The 15,647-nt window shown below is 42.0% G+C and overlaps 1 protein-coding gene and 1 long non-coding RNA gene across 3 annotated transcripts in view; both read right to left on the bottom strand.

Annotated features, from left to right (window-relative positions):
- AGBL1 (ATP/GTP binding protein like 1) overlaps positions 1–15,647 on the bottom strand; it is a 681,509-nt gene that overhangs the window by 435,672 nt on the left and 230,190 nt on the right. Inside the window, exon 18 of the mRNA XM_029952682.1 lies at positions 11,636–11,816. Coding sequence (XP_029808542.1) covers positions 11,636–11,816 — 181 coding nt within the window. The remainder of the gene's footprint in view (positions 1–11,635; positions 11,817–15,647) is intronic.
- LOC115302737 lies at positions 1,561–11,048 on the bottom strand. 2 transcript variants are annotated; one of them, XR_003913609.1, is made up of 4 exons: positions 10,994–11,048; positions 6,475–6,573; positions 3,530–3,702; positions 1,561–1,737 (listed from the first exon to the last, which is right to left on the bottom strand). It is a non-coding gene; the product is annotated as an uncharacterized LOC115302737 (long non-coding RNA). The 2 variants fall into 2 exon arrangements; XR_003913608.1 differs by lacking the exon at positions 10,994–11,048 and adding an exon at positions 7,872–7,980.

Below are 15,647 nucleotides of genomic sequence, written 5' to 3'. Positions count from 1 at the left end.
TGTCTATATATGTATGTGTGTACACACACATATATACCCACAAATATTACATAGTAAAATATATGTTTGAAATATATGTATATATTATATATGGAAGAATTCTACGTGCTATATATCATGATATATATTGCATTATATAAAAAATGAAGGCATCGCTTTCACTTTTTTCACCTTGGACCCTGCCCCTCCCTCTACAGAGTTTCTCTCCCACTGCCTTACCTTATCTTGATTCTCTCTGAAGAATGGAGAGATGAAAGCAGGAGGATCATTAAGGCTGTTTGGCTCAGCCATGGAGAAGAGCTTTGCATGGCCCACCATTGAAATTCAGGCATTAGAACACAGTCAGAGGAACCTTTACTTTTATACGTTCAGACAGGGCTTAACAGTTTCAAAGTACTACAGTATTTGATCATGATACTAATCAAGTGAGGTGCTGTGTTTAAGGCTTAGTAGCCTCTTAATAAGTTCAAGAAACAGGAGTGGAGAGGTTAAGTGATTTGTCCAAAGCCCCGTGGCTGAAAAGAAACTAATTTTGACCAGAGCCCGCACGTTCTGATTGCCCAGTGGGGATTCCTTGTACTGAATCACAATCACATTCATCCCAGATGGGAAAAAAAAAAAAAAAGACATCAAAACAAGGAAAAGCTCAAATTGTTTCCTTTGCAAAAGACGGGGAGATTGTATTCTGACTCTGATAACAAGGGGGCAGGCTCTCCCTCTTCCATGGTGAAAGCGAAACTGGCAAAGGAAAAAGCACCCTCAGTATTGGTGTGGATTGGTAGGGCTGTGCTTCCTATTGTTCAGTTACAGACTCTCATACATTTCAGGGAGCCCTGCAACATACATCACTAAGCACACGGTAGATGTGATGGGAATTGAGAAATAACAGCCATATCATACCCCAGGGTTTGCTTTATAAAGACTTCTAAGTGTATGTTGAAAGTGTTAGGCAAGGGAATGCTGAGAAGGGAGATGTCTGAAAGGGAGGTTGAGAAAGAAGAATAGGCGTTCATCTACCTCCCTCCCTACATCCCTCCCCCCATTTCTTCCTCCTCCCGGGAAGGAAGGGAGAAGCCCCAGAATGCAGAGATCCGAAGTGGCCCAGCCAATGAGAGAGCAAAGCATTTAACAAACAAGCACATTCCCCCAAGAGCCTCAGCCCGAACTTGATCAATGATTCTGCAACATTGAATCATTTTTAATTTAATGCTTCTGGGAAGTGAGGGGGGGTGGGAACCCATCAACTACAGGCACAGTTGGCAAGAGCTCAGTATTAGCATTTGGCAGCATTTATTATTGCTGTTTATGATGGCATAAATTAGGTTTATGCTGATATAATTAATAACCCTAAATTTAGGAATAATAAATAGTAATATTTGTTCAGAACTGCGATGTCTGAGGAAGGCAAATGGAGTAATGAAGCTCCTGACTCTGTGCTTAGGAAGGGGTGCAAGCAAGAAGCCCCTGGGAAAGCTCTCCCACAACTCCCTGCCCCTAGGACTATGCATCATTTAAAACTATGCAAATGACTTACAGCAGGACCTTAAGAGTTCCCAGAGCAAATAATTTTTATTTTGATCTCTATGAGTAAGTTCATCTGCAAGATTGTATGAGCCACAGCTCCTTCTAGAACCGGGACTCTGAATGTTGTCTCAGCCCACACTACTGCTACAGGGTACATTACAGAGGTTTCGATGGCCGCACTAAACACCACTTCCTTCCACATTGTAGGAGAGTCTTGGATGTTCCACAGAACCCCATAGGCCATGATTTCAGAATTGCCGACAGACATTTGCAAGGGAAGGATGCAAGAGAAAAAAGATAAACAGTTACTTCTCCCTATTTTAAAAAATTTAAATGTGTATCTGTCTCTCATTTTATAAAGTTGTAAAAAAATAAATCTGTGAGATTAAAGCATTCCTATAAATGTTCCCTTTCTGTATCTAGGAGAATATCTTAGCATCAGAAAAGGACTGAGGCCTCCTTTCCACACCCCCCCCCCCCCCCCCCCCCCCAGGGAAGGCAAGAGGTAAATGGAAAAAATTATAGTTCCTCAGACCAAATAATGCCTTCTGGAGAGGAATAACATTTCCTTCCATTTTCAAATATAAGGAAGACAAGTAAAGCAAAGAAAAAGAGATTAAATACCCTCTGCCTATGTCTCCCCCAGAGACCCCTAACACGGAGCCACACAAACACAATAGATTCAGACCCAGATTGACACTGCCGTCCAAATACCCAACCTCCGCTCCGTGTCCAAAACGTTTTCTTTTTCCTAAAAACAAGTAGAACAAAAATATCCACCCACTGATGACTCTGATCTGTTCCAAACAGTGCCAAGTGGCAAAAATAGTCTACATTTTTAAAAGTACATGACATCAAGTTTACATTCCTTGTCAGCTCCTCAGAAGGGCCAGTGAGCTCCAAGGTGAGACCAGGGCTGATTGCTCTAGGCTACGCTTTCCTTGCTAAGAAACATGATCTCTGGCTCGCAAACACTCCACAGGGAGATTCCACAGCAGGAACTCTGAATTCCCCTGGCCTCTCTGGAGGAAGAACTTGGAGCTGAAACTCTGGAACAAACGTTTCAAAGGGGAGTATCACTGTCACATCACATCACGGCATTTCACCACGACCATCAGCATCCTTGGTGCAGACCACGTGGCCTCCATCACTCAGCTTCCCAGAGGCCACGAGGCATAGAGAACTTTCTCCTGATAGGCTCTCCAGCTTGTGGTTATCTAAGCCTTCAGAGAGGGGGGGGGGGCACAGTGTCTTGCTGAGGAAATTGGAGACCTACTGGATGGGTCCCCATGTGACAGCTCGTCTCTGTCTGCCTTTACTGGTGCCTCTTGCTTTTCCCTGTCCCTCCTTCTCCTCTCTACAGAGGATCCCTGGTCTACTGCCTTTGCTTTGCAGGAACTACCACAGAGCTCACACCCACAGGCACTGAAAATTAGTGCTTCCAAAGCCAAACATGGACAGCGGGTCTATAGAAGACCGACAGGACCCAACAGGAGCTTTGAGGGCATAAATCCTGCCAGCCTGGAAGGATCCAGAGGCCCCATACTTATTAAACCCTACCCTGCTGGAGACTGCCCAGACAATAAACCAGGCTCCCCAGTGTGTCCTCAGCTATTTGTCCAAGGCAGTGGGTGATGACTAAGACAGAGAAGAAAAGGAAAGACCAAGTAATTACGACGCCCACCAGTTCAATAAGAACCACCCCTCACACGGGTAGGATACAAATTCTCCCTTGCTATCTAATATATAATAAAACATTACTGGAGGTACGCCAGTACTAAAGTGCTAATATGTACCTAAATATGGATCCAACAGTTAATTTCTAACAGAAGTGGCTTAAAGCCTTTTAGAATCCTTGCTCTGGTCTTGAATGATCTATGTGGAGATCCACACCTGTAAACGCTTTAGAAAGGTCAGGTGCACCCAGGGTTAGACTTAACACACATCTATTAGGCGCTAACCACTTCCCAGACTCTGTGCTAAAAGTATTTGAGGGGAGAGTCACCAAAACGACTGCCTGGAAGGTTTGATGTATGTGGAGCTCACAGGCAAGCGGAATGAACATGAACTCTGCAACCAGGCCAGTCTAAGTTCAGCTCCTGACTCTGAAACATCAGCTCTGGGGTTGACTTCACATATGCCATCCAATCTTTGGCTTCTGTTGTTTTTTTTTCTCATCTGCAAAATGGGAGGAAGATTTTTTTTTTCATAAGTATAAAAAACCAATTAAAATCCTATTTTTCTCTTACCAGATTGGCACAAAATTAGAAAGACTGGTAAAACACGGTGTTGACAACAGTATGGGGACCAGGTACTTTCACCCATTGGTGGTGGGAATATAAACTTGCACATTTTCTAAGTAATCTGGTGATAATATGCATCAAATGTAAAACATGCATAACATTCAACTCAACAGACTGCTTCGAGAATTTATCATAAGGAAACAGCCAGAGAAATTCACCAAGAGACTGACAAGAATATTCCCCCGTCTATGATTTCTAATGGAGAGTTGTTTACATTCGTTACAGGCCCATCGATGCCATGACACTGCAAGTTTAAAAACTAATAACGCCTAGGGCACCTGGGGGGCTCAGTCGGTTAAGCACCCAGCTTCAGCTCAGGTCATGATCTCACGGTTTATGGGTTCGAGCCCCACATCGGGCTCTGTGCTGACAGCCAGCTCAGAGCCTGGAGCCTGCTTCAGATTCTGTGTCTCCCTTTCTCTCTGCCCCTCCCCTGCTCAGTCTCTCAAAAATAAATAAATATTTTTAAAAATTAAGAAAAAAAACAAATAATGCTTATATTTTTTGCCATAGGAAGATGTTTTTAGTTTATAAACTATAAAATATATGATCTTATTTAAGTTAATATATAATTATTAGGCATATACAGTATATAATATTTATATAAAATATGTATAATATATAATATATAATTATATGTAATTAAAAAGATAGCTAATATACGTGAAGCTGTCAAGTTACAAACAAATAGCTAATAAATCTTCTCCAACTTGACAACAGCGTTGATGTCTGGGCAGCCTAATTTGGGAAGGGCTCCCATGTTGCCAAATTCCAAAAATGCTGTGTAATTACCAGAGAGTATAATATGAACTATGTCCCTTGAAGTAATGCAATGCAATAGCCCTGAATTTGGGTGCTTTTTACAAGTTTCTTCTTTCAGCTTCTTCTCTACATTGGAATTTTCTATAATAATGATGCATCACTTCTTTTTTGGCATTGGAAACCATAAAAGAAGCCATTGTACTTTTTGAAAACAAAGAAGTCACATGTATGCGGTAATAACCCTGACGCTAGTGCATGTCTACAACTTAGCTAATGGACGCTTTGTGCTTGCCCATTTTTTTTAAAGGCAAGGTGGCATTCTCCATTTATATTTTTAGTGTTAATTTTCTCTTCCTCTCTCTCCTTCTCAAAACTAAACGAACAATAACTCACGCAAGAAGCAGAGAGTGAGACCGAGGATCTGACGTGGGTTCTGCATTGAAACCAAAGAGCCCAACACAGGGCTTGAAACCACAAACTGTGAGATCACAACCTAAACTGAAGTCAGAAGCTCAACTGACTGAGCCACCCAGGTGCCCCTGTTCTTGCTGTTCTGCCAACAGGAGGTATTTGAGGGAGAGAGGAAGGCAGGGGGAGGGAGAAAAGGACATCCCGCCCCCCCCTTTCCAGTTCCAGTATAAAAAGACTGCAGTGGCAGCAGGCAACTGGCTCAAGCTTGGATCCTAGTCTGCAAGGTGCCAGCATCACTGCCCCTTTGCAGGTGCCAGCATCATTGCCCCCTTGCAGGTGCCAGCGGCAGGCAGATAGGTCCCCCTTGGCATTCAGACCCAGGTCACTTTACACTCTTCCACCCTCTCGGCTGTCCCCCTGGGCCACTGAGGCCCTTGCAAGGTCAGACCCCCTTCTTGGGGTTCCAAACACCAGTCATGTAGAGCCCTCCAGGCCCCGGGTTCCAGCCACTCCACCTCTTCCCCCTGCCCGCCCCCCTCCTCTTGCAGGCAGTCCCTTTCTCTGTGGTTATTAATATCTTGGCTTCTTTTGTATCCCGATATGAACTTTTAGACTTCTGCCGTCTATGGGAACCAGATCTCATCTTTTGAAACATCTAATATCTTGGCTGTACCATGGATCATTTTTATAATTAGAAAACAATAGAGGTGCCTGGGCAGTTCAGTCAGTGAAGCCTCCGGCTTCAGCTCAGGTCATGATCTCACAGTTCTTGGGTTCAAGCCCCCCACCAGGCTCTGTGCTGACAGCTCAGAGCCTGGAGCTGCTTCAGATTCTGTGTCTCCCTCTCTCTCTGCCCCTCCACCATGTGTGTGTTCCTCTCCCTCCCCACCCACTTCTCTCTCAAAAATAAACATTAAAAAAATTTTTTTAAGATAACTAGTCATAGAAAATCTAAAACTGATCCTTGGTAGAGGTGTTCTCATTCTCAAGTAGCCACTCAAGGGATTCCTTTTTCTGGCTTCCTCCTAATGACAGATGCCACCCCTCCTCTGTGACCCCTGCTTACACCAGAGTTTCTCCAATGTCAAGTTCAGAGGAATCACCTCTTCTCCTTAAAGGCCCATTTTTCAGGCATCTTTTATTGCTCCCTGATCTGCTTCTTTTCAGGATGCCTGAAGATGGGAATGACCAATCCAGTCAGGGACTGCACTGCTGATGCCCACGGGGAAACTTCCTGGGCAGCAGCACCATGGGTCACGGTACAAACACCAAGTATGCATTGATCTGCCATGATCGAAAGACCGAGCAGACAACCCCCCAGGTTACTTGTAGGAATGTGTGCAGGTGGGGAGTCAGCCCAAACACTGTCTGCTGTGGAACTTCTCATCGGTCTGTTGTCTGGGAGCTCAGAGAGTATCTTCCATTCTTACTTGTTGAAAGAACATAATAATATTACATACCTACTATGACCCACCTGTTTTCAAATCTGTGAAACTGATTTGTGAGTAACTCATCTGTGAGGCCCCAAAGTCTGAGAACCAAATGGTACTAAATGTGACTGTCTTCAAGAGATCTGAAATACATTAAGAGGTTAGAGTTGAAGTCATATTAGAGGCGAGCCCTGAACATATCAAAACAGGAGGGAAAAGACATGGATCTGCCCACGTGGAAGTGAGCCCAGTGGAGATAACTGTGATCAGGACCAGTCAGCTGAATTAAACTGTACTACAGAATGGGCATGGAGGCTCCAGGATTAAAAAAAATATTCAAAATTAGCTGGGTGTTGTCTACCACCAAAAGCTGACAGCACCAAGAAAGGATATATTCTCCAATGGAGAAGACTGGCAGGACAAGACAATGTCAAGGCCAAAGACAAGCTGGAAATTCAGATCCCATGAAAGAACACTCAGGATCAGCCAGGTCATTCATTCTGGGCCCAAATCACAGAAAACTGCAAGGCAGCCCTGGTTTGTCCCTGGCACATTGCTTATGAAGGTCCAAGTCAACAAGACTAATTTCAGAGACCACATGATGATGACCGTCACCAGGGCTAAGGCTCTACTTGCTTCTGCATCCAAGGTTGGGAAGAGCTGGTCGACCAAAATGAACATGGGCTATGGAGCTAGACAGAGTGGGTTCAAAGCCCAGCTGTGCCACAAGCTAGCCTTCTAACCTTGGGTACAGGTGTGTGTATATGCCTGCATACATACATGGACATAGACACCTCAGTGTTTCAGCTATCTAGACAATTTCTCAGGCCATTTCTGTCTTGGACCAGCTTTCTAATCTGGGATAACTCATTTTTTACCTGTTTAGTTTCAGTTTCCTTAACATTTGAAGGACTAGGACAAAATAATATACATGAACCCTCCTAGCCGGAATATGTTAAGGGTTTTTTTTTTATTATTATTATTATTATTCTAATGTCCTTAAGTCCCAAAAGTGATATGGGACAGACGGAAGTTCTGGTCCTGTCTCTGCAGCACCAGCCCCTTAAACTCCACTCAAGACTTCACTCCTGTGTACTCAAGTTTTCACATCTAGAAATTAGAAGACCTGCCTTTGGCGGGGGGGGGGGGGGGGGGGGGGGGTGCGGCGCATAGTTATAATTACATAAGAAATCTATGTAGAAGAACAGGTTCTTTCTCAGCCCATAAAAGGTCTGAATGATTTTTTTTTTTTTTACTTTAGGTAAAGTCTGTGAGTTCTCTTATTGTAGTAAAATAAAGGCTTTACAACCCACTGTGGAGTAAAAGAATATTGGCACTAACTTTAAATGGTCCCAGATAGTTTAAATTGTCAAGATTTTTTATCTGATTTTTATAGTTTCATTTGTTTCCCCCAGAGCATTCGTCTATTGCTTCTTAATACCTTGGTGTGTTTACTCATAGTATGCCCTCTGCTCTTTATTGCTGTTTGTCTCTATTCCACAACGGCCTTGAAGAAGAAAATCAAGTTGGTAGAGTTGTATATATACTAGGAATCAATATATCCGATTCTCCTGTGAATAAAATGCTGGGCTGTGTGTTGACTTTATAAAAATTATTTTGTCACTACATTCTACTCCCCAACAAAAGTCCTAAAATTGGGAACCGGGCTAGGTTTCTTCAACCCCTCACTTATATGCCACACCAATCTATTAAGCAATCACCTCCCTATTCCCCACTCCACACTCTGATCAAGCCGCCATGATCACTTCTGCCCTCACCCAATTTGTTGACACCCTGGACTTTTATTCCACGTAGAAAAGAACTGTAAGAGTCAATGATCCTCTGAGATTACTAGAGCTCAGCCCAATTCTATACAATCAACCAGGCCAGCAAGATGGCAGATTGCTTCATTTGGAAACCATCTTTGTATTTTGTTTTCCTGTTACAGACATGTGTTGCTAAGAGATTTTGCTTTGGCAAGACCCACTGTATTTTTACTGGAAAACCCAGGCTTTGTCTTTCTGACCACTGTTATCAAAACCTCTTAGCCATCCCCAGAGGCTCCATTACCATCACCACAAAAGGAAACTACTCTACTTTTACACATTCTTGCATTCTCCCTGAGGGGCCATGATTATTTGTGAAAGAAGAGTCCAATGTAGTAAGCTAACTTCCAAACTCTGATCTAGGCTCTCTAATCTTCATGCAAAGATGGTTTCTTTGCTGTTCAGACCACACACAGGACAAGTTCAGTTACCTTTAAGAAATCTATTAGCTAAAATGTGTCCAGAAAAAAACTGCTGAAGATCAGTACATCAGAAAAAAATATCACATAAGCAACCTCTAGGTGAACCACATTAAACTCAGATAGAACTTCACAGGGGGGTATTAAGGCCTGTAAAAGGGGGATTCGATTTTATCCCTGGGGTATCCCAAAGTAAGAATGTATAAAATGTTTGAAGTTCACAGGGCAAAGATCAAAGCACAGGAAAACACAAAGCCACCTAGTTGTGCACAACAGAATGGACATGCCCTGAAATGGAACGTCAATCACAGAAGAAGTTCAAGGAGATGTTAGATGAACCATGTCTGGTAGGTTCTAAGACGGGTTCATGAGCTGAGACCTTTCAGTGCTTTTACCGTGAGATGTTATGCATCCTTTGCAGTCTCAGGTCTTTGCTAGAGATGTGCTGTGACCTGTGGATTTCCTATCAGTAGAATAACACTTTTATTTCCAAGTCCCTTTCAGCCAAAATTTTTGGAGTGATCCAAGTGATCTATGATGTGCCTTGAGCTCCAGGATGAAAGATGCTACATTTAAAAAAGGGTAATTTTAGTCATAATAAATAACGGTAATGATGACAAATGACAGTGTCACTGAGAAGAAGCTGGTCTGCCATTAGGGAGTCCAAAACAACCAGCTGTGAGATGAAAATGCATCCAGGCCAGGAGGATGCTCTGTGACCGAGACCACATTAACCTTTCAACCAAAGAGCTGGATCAAGCCCCTGATTTGGAGGTGTGAGCAGTTGAAATGGAAGAAACTATAATACTTATCCCTGAACTTGAATACTGCCTTGGGCCTATGGGACATTTTCCCAGGCAGGTCAACAGGGAGCATGTTACCTTATTCTTCCAACAGAAGAGAAAAGTGAGTAGGTCAGGGGAAGAGCCAGATTCCAAACTAGGGTTATAACCCTAAGCCCAGCACTCTTTCCATTCTCTACCAGTCCCCAGACAACTCAATGGAAAGAGAAACTTCAGAAAAGAGCCAACTTGGATGAGAACATGCTGAAATGGGATCACGCCCCTCAAGATGGCTTGCATAGCTGTTTTCCATCCATTTAGACTGAGAGAGCTTGCTAGTGAAATCCTGGGCCCTTCACACAGGGAAGAGTCACTCATTAATGCCCTAGACCTGTTCTCTGGAGCTACCGTAGCACATGGAGGGAACCCACTGACTTCTGTTGGACCAGAAGAGAACACTGCTCTAGAGTTTTGTCCAGCTTGAGATCTAAGAAGGCTAATGGCTTCCAGAGGCCTAATTAATGCTCCTGACTGGAAAGACTTGGCCTCTTGCTCCTCATCACATGTGCCTGAAGGCCAATCAGTCACCATAGACAAAGAGAAAGGACCCTTCTCTCTGCACATCAAAAACCTCCACCAAAAGCTAGGGAGTCTGGGAGCCACAAAAGCAGGAAACTTGCTACGAACAAATAAATCACTTAACTTTTTTGCTTTTTTTTTTTTTTGGTATCTATTAAAATTTTATTTTTAAAGTCTATAGCTTTGACTTGCTTGCATTTTGGCATAGTTTAACATATTTTATCATTTGGAATGTATTCTGATCTTCTTTTTATATTTTATCATCTTTATATTTCTATTTTTTTAACTTAACAGTATTCTTTTTTGTGCTTATCCTTTGAAGCACGTCTATTCTCAGCTGTTTAACATGTGTTTCACTTTTTCCCTTAAAGAAATTAATTACTATTTTATCTTTCTTAAAGCAGTCTCTTTACTTAGTTGAAGCCATTTTAACTTTATCTCTTTGAAATTTGTTTTCTTTTTTATATATTTTTAATAATTCTCATTTTATCTCATTTCACCTCTTAATGTTTCTCCATTTTCTCAGTTTTCTAAACTTGTGCTTTGCTTCTTCAATACTGACATTTTTTTAAGTAGGCTTCACTCCTGACACAGAGCCCACCATGGGGTTCAAACTCACAATGCTGAGGTCAAGACCTGAGCTGAAAGCAAGAGTCAGAAGCCCAGCTGACTGAGCCACTCCAGCACCCCCAATGTTGACAATTAAATTATAAGTTATTTTTGCATTGATAGCTTCTGTAATTATTTTTCTTTTAATTGTTCTATTATCTTATGTTCTGTTTTTCTTGTAGGATACCAATGTCCATTCCTACAGTGAAAAGAATCCTCTGTGACCACAGGAAGAGGCTGTAGTCTATTTCCCCAAGGGTTGAGAATTTGTGAACGTTAATCATTCCACCCCTATCCACCAGCCATTGAATCTTGGGGACCTTCTCTGGATTCTGGGTTTCAGCTTACAAACTCTGAAAATGCTGCTCCTTCCAAAAGACCTCATCAGACACTGGACTTCATCCTTCCCGTTAATGTGTTCTGAAGGCATCGAGGAGCACCATGAGGAACATCACCCCTTCTATCTGCTTCCAAAGTCACTTTCAACAACACCAATCATCCCATTCAGATAAGGTAACACACTTACTGGAGCTGTATGCAGAGCCCAGTACAATACAACTCAATAAAGATTTCTCTGTAGTAAATATCAGTAAAAGAAAGCACTGGTTTTAACTGCAAGAAATCAGAATCGGAATTTTGACTTTGCCACTGACCTAGCATGGGACATGGGCAAATCACTTGATCACAATGTACACTAGTTTTCTCCTTAAAAAAAAAAAAAAAAAAAAAAAAAAAAAAAAAAAAAAGACTGTTAGGCCAGATTATTTCTAGGGACTCCTCTGGAATTCAGTGCCTATGAGTCTATGCCCTTCTATTCAAAGAAAACTGATACAACATCAGTGTTGCTTGGCTGGTATGTTGCCTTCTGTACCAGCCAAGAAGATTTATCCCTGCCAGACTGTGGCCTCTCCCATCACACCCCCTGAGAGACACAATGTGTTACTATGATGACATAAATGAGGGCCCAGGTAAGCTGGGTGCCTGACATACTTGCCGTTGATGACACCATCGGGATTGAGCATGGGGATGATCTTGAAAATGAAGTTTTCCCTCAGGAGTCTAGCCACAGGGTCATTGCTGACCAGAAACTCCAAGGCCCCCTTCATCACCCAGCTGGCATTGCTTTCTCCTGGGTGTACTCGGGCAGTGATCACCTGGTATGGACGCTGTCCTGCCGAGAAAGGAACGCAAGAAAATTAAACCTAAGTACGCTTCCCGTTGCCAACAAGACAATCTCCCAGGTGCCAGAATTATACCTGACTGACTGGCATGAAGTCCAAAATAGGTTGATTGTTTCCTATACATATCTGATCTATACTTACACATTTTCCATGTGTCTCTATAGTCTGCAAGTTTCAAGAAAATATAAAGTTACAGCTCAAGGCTGTTGTCAAAAGCATAAGTACTTAGTGGCATGAAAAGAACTTAAGAACAAATTTGATCAAGATCACCAAAGGAACGTTTAACTTTCTTGGATCCAATAGCATGATGCTGGATGTCACAGGATGAAATTAAATCTTATCTTCATACTTATCAGTTATAAGACCTTGGGTGAATAATGTAACTTCTCATTGGTAAAATGGGGAAAATGATACTGATCTCGTGTGGTTGTTATAAAAACAGAAAGGTGTAAATATGGTTCTTGGAATACTGCTCGCCATTCACTACTGGTTAGTTTCTTCCACCTCAGTTATGATGTCTGTGGGTAGGAGGGTCCCTCTTGTTCCCCAGTAGATTCAAGGATGGAACTCGTGCTGGGAACTTTATGTCTGTAAGACACTCCACATAAAGTTTGAGAAAGATTTGACAAGATTTGACAACTCCAACTCAACCAGGGAGTTACAATACTTTCTCTCCTTTCAGAAGAAATCAGGAAAACACTCTCTGCCCAATAACAGGGTGCATATTGATCTGAAGAGAGTAAGGACAATGCATTGATGAGCAAATGATGGGCTCATCTTCCTTCTTTTGTCGCTAAAAGACATCTGGACCACTGTAATGTTGAGGTGTATTCTGGGACCATATCTTGGCTCAGGTGAAAGGCATATTTTGATTGATTAATGGTGTCTGTTCACCGCTGGGGAAGAGAGCAAAAGATGAGGCATGATACCAGAAATTCACCACATCTGCTCTAACCACTTGTCTGACTGTGTGTGTGTGTGTGTGTGTGTGTGTGTGTGTGTGTGTTTCTGACTCTCCTTTCCTTCTGCACCCTCACCTAATTCCTTATTGCTCCTAAACCCACGTGGATGACAAGAACTAAGCATGTGCTAAGTACAAACACCCCAGCACTAAGCAGTCTACAAGTTAAACTAGTCATTTCTTTCCATATCGTTCAAATCACTGGGAATAAAACATGGCTTTTCTTCCCTTTTTTGAGGGAACACACGGTCTCCAATTCTGTACATTGAAAGTCAAAATTGAATAACACTCAGTAACAGAGCTAAAGAACAGGTAATCATGAATTGTATTATCATCAATTAGGACAAAAACTACTATCTGTTGCCAAGATTGAGATCTAGGTTTGAGGAGTAGAGGTCAGTACATTTTTATTGACTATGGTGAGAGCAGACCAGGTCAGCCCCTTAAGGATAATTTATATATTGAGTATAATATTGGGTTGTTTTTCCCTTAGCAGGTGTTGTGAGCATATTCCAGGGACTTCAGGAGCCACAGGATATAAAAAGTTGAATAAATTATAGTCTTTGTTATGTAAGAGGCCACAGCCTTTGCCAGTAGTGACAAACACGGACAAATAATGAATGGCAAGTGCACTAATGGAAGTATACATAAAGTACCAAAAACAGATCTGAGAAAGGGAAGGACATTTCCAGAGCTCTGATGCTCTCTGAGCTGAATCTTGCAGAACGAGTATGATTCTACAGGAGAGAAGGTAAGAAAGCATTTTCTAAGCAAAGAAAATGATACATGCAAAGAACACAGAAAAGTAAAAATTGGGACAGTAAAAAATAAAGGAAACGAGTGGCTGAAACAAAGGATTGAGGATTGTGACATGTGGATTTAGGAAAGGAGGCTGCTGTCAAACTAGTAAAGTCTTCCTAATGTATTTTATGTAGGGATTTAGACTATTCTGTAGATCAGTTCTCAACTATGGATTCAGAGTCTGATTTGTATGCTATGGTCAGTGATGTGGTCTACTGAAGAATCATTAGTTACTAACTAAAGTGTAAACATTTGCTTATGATTTTTTATATATAATATGTATGTATACATATACTATACACATGGCATAAACTGCTGGTTGTCTGTTCCATAGCCTTTCTTCACTTTTTTTTATACTAGTTTATTGTCAAGTTGGCTTCCATATAACACCCAGTGCTTCTCCCCACAAGTGCCCCCCACCATGACCATCACCCCCTCCCTCCCCCTCCCCCTTCAGTCCATGGTTCGTCTCCAGTATTCAGTAGTCTCCCTTGATCTGTGTTCCTCACTCTTCCCCGCTCTCTTTCCCCCTTCCTCTCCCCATGGTCCCCTGCCAGGTCTCTCCTGTTAGACCTATGAATGCAAACATATGGTATCTCCACTTCTTTTTGACTACCAGTCCCAATTCTGGGGGTGAAAGGATGCGCCTAGATTCAAACACCAAACTTCTTGGATCCTCTTGTAGGGAAGAGTGGCCATGTGACAGAATCATGACCCATGGGATGTAAATGTTAGCAGGGGGTAAGTCTTTCTGGAAAACCTATTGAAGAGGACATTTTCACTTGGCAAATCTGTCTTGGTCTTTGTCTCTTTCCCCTGCTCTTCTTCTCCCTCTTGCATTAAACATAGATATGATACTTCCAGATGAGAAAGTCCACTTGAAAACCAAAGTCACATGTTTTGTGACCATAAACATGGAAAGAGCCTGGGTTATTGAAAAATTCCTTAAGCAGCTACCCTACACTGCCATAAACTTCTTCACGGTTTCTGGAATTTTGAGAAAAAAGAAACCACTATTTGGCTAGGAAAAAGTAGTCACATTTCCAATACATGTGGTTAAATTCTAGTCTAATTTATATAAATAGATGTTCAGCTTTAAAGTAATCCTTACATAATAACATTACTTTGAATGGCATGGAGTCACATGTGCTTTCTGGATTGGGGAGGAAAAAGTACAAGAGAGTCATCATGAGAATATTTGATACGCACGTCCCAGGAAGGAACAGGTAAGAACCACTCACTACTTTAAGAAGCAGAGAAAGTTTTTCAACAAGAGAAAGACATACAGAAACCTGTGCTTCATAAAATTCTGATGTGATCGAAGCTCATGCATTTGTTGAGTCAATGACAGAATGGTCTGTTGAAGTAAAGAACAACTTTCAGAGCCATAATTTTCAGAGTTCAAATTCGAGCCCCACCATTTTCTACAAAATGAATTATGGAAGTTTCTGATGAAATTGAGTATTGGATTGGGCATCCTGCAGGTAAAGCTAATGATCTGCTAACTGGAGCTCACTAAATAAGCATATTGAGGGAGGGAAAGAGATATAGAGTTAGCTAGCTGAGCAGAGCTGAACCTGACTGAAGGCCAGCTTGCCCCCTATATCATTTGCCCACAATCACATCTCACTCTTTCCAAAGCAAGTTGTATTGGCACTTCAATAAAAAGCTTATTGAGAAAGAGCCTTGATGAATTCGTACCCAATCAGCAGCCTATTTTCAGTTCTATAATTCCATATCACTCTCTTTGTGGTTTTTGAACTAAGTTCATTTACAGCATATTGAACAACAATAGTAAGTGCTCCCAGCCTTGCAAGAAGAAATAAAAAATAGCTTAAGCTCTTATAAAGTTTCAATACCAACTGAACACACTCATTGTCTGGGCCAGTTGGCTCCCATTGCCCAATACCCAGTACAATTCAGTGCATTAGTCAATAAGCCAAATGTGGCCCTTGCAAAGCGATGTCCACAATGTCCCTTTCCTTTGGAGAGTGAGGTTGATAATCTGCTATATTGTAATACGCCACAAGACCCAACAGGCTGTTCTGAGCATCCTGAT

Source organism: Suricata suricatta, chromosome 9, assembly GCF_006229205.1.
Source record: "Suricata suricatta isolate VVHF042 chromosome 9, meerkat_22Aug2017_6uvM2_HiC, whole genome shotgun sequence".
Taxonomy (NCBI): domain Eukaryota; kingdom Metazoa; phylum Chordata; class Mammalia; order Carnivora; family Herpestidae; genus Suricata; species Suricata suricatta.
This window is presented reverse-complemented; position numbering and strand designations above follow the sequence as displayed.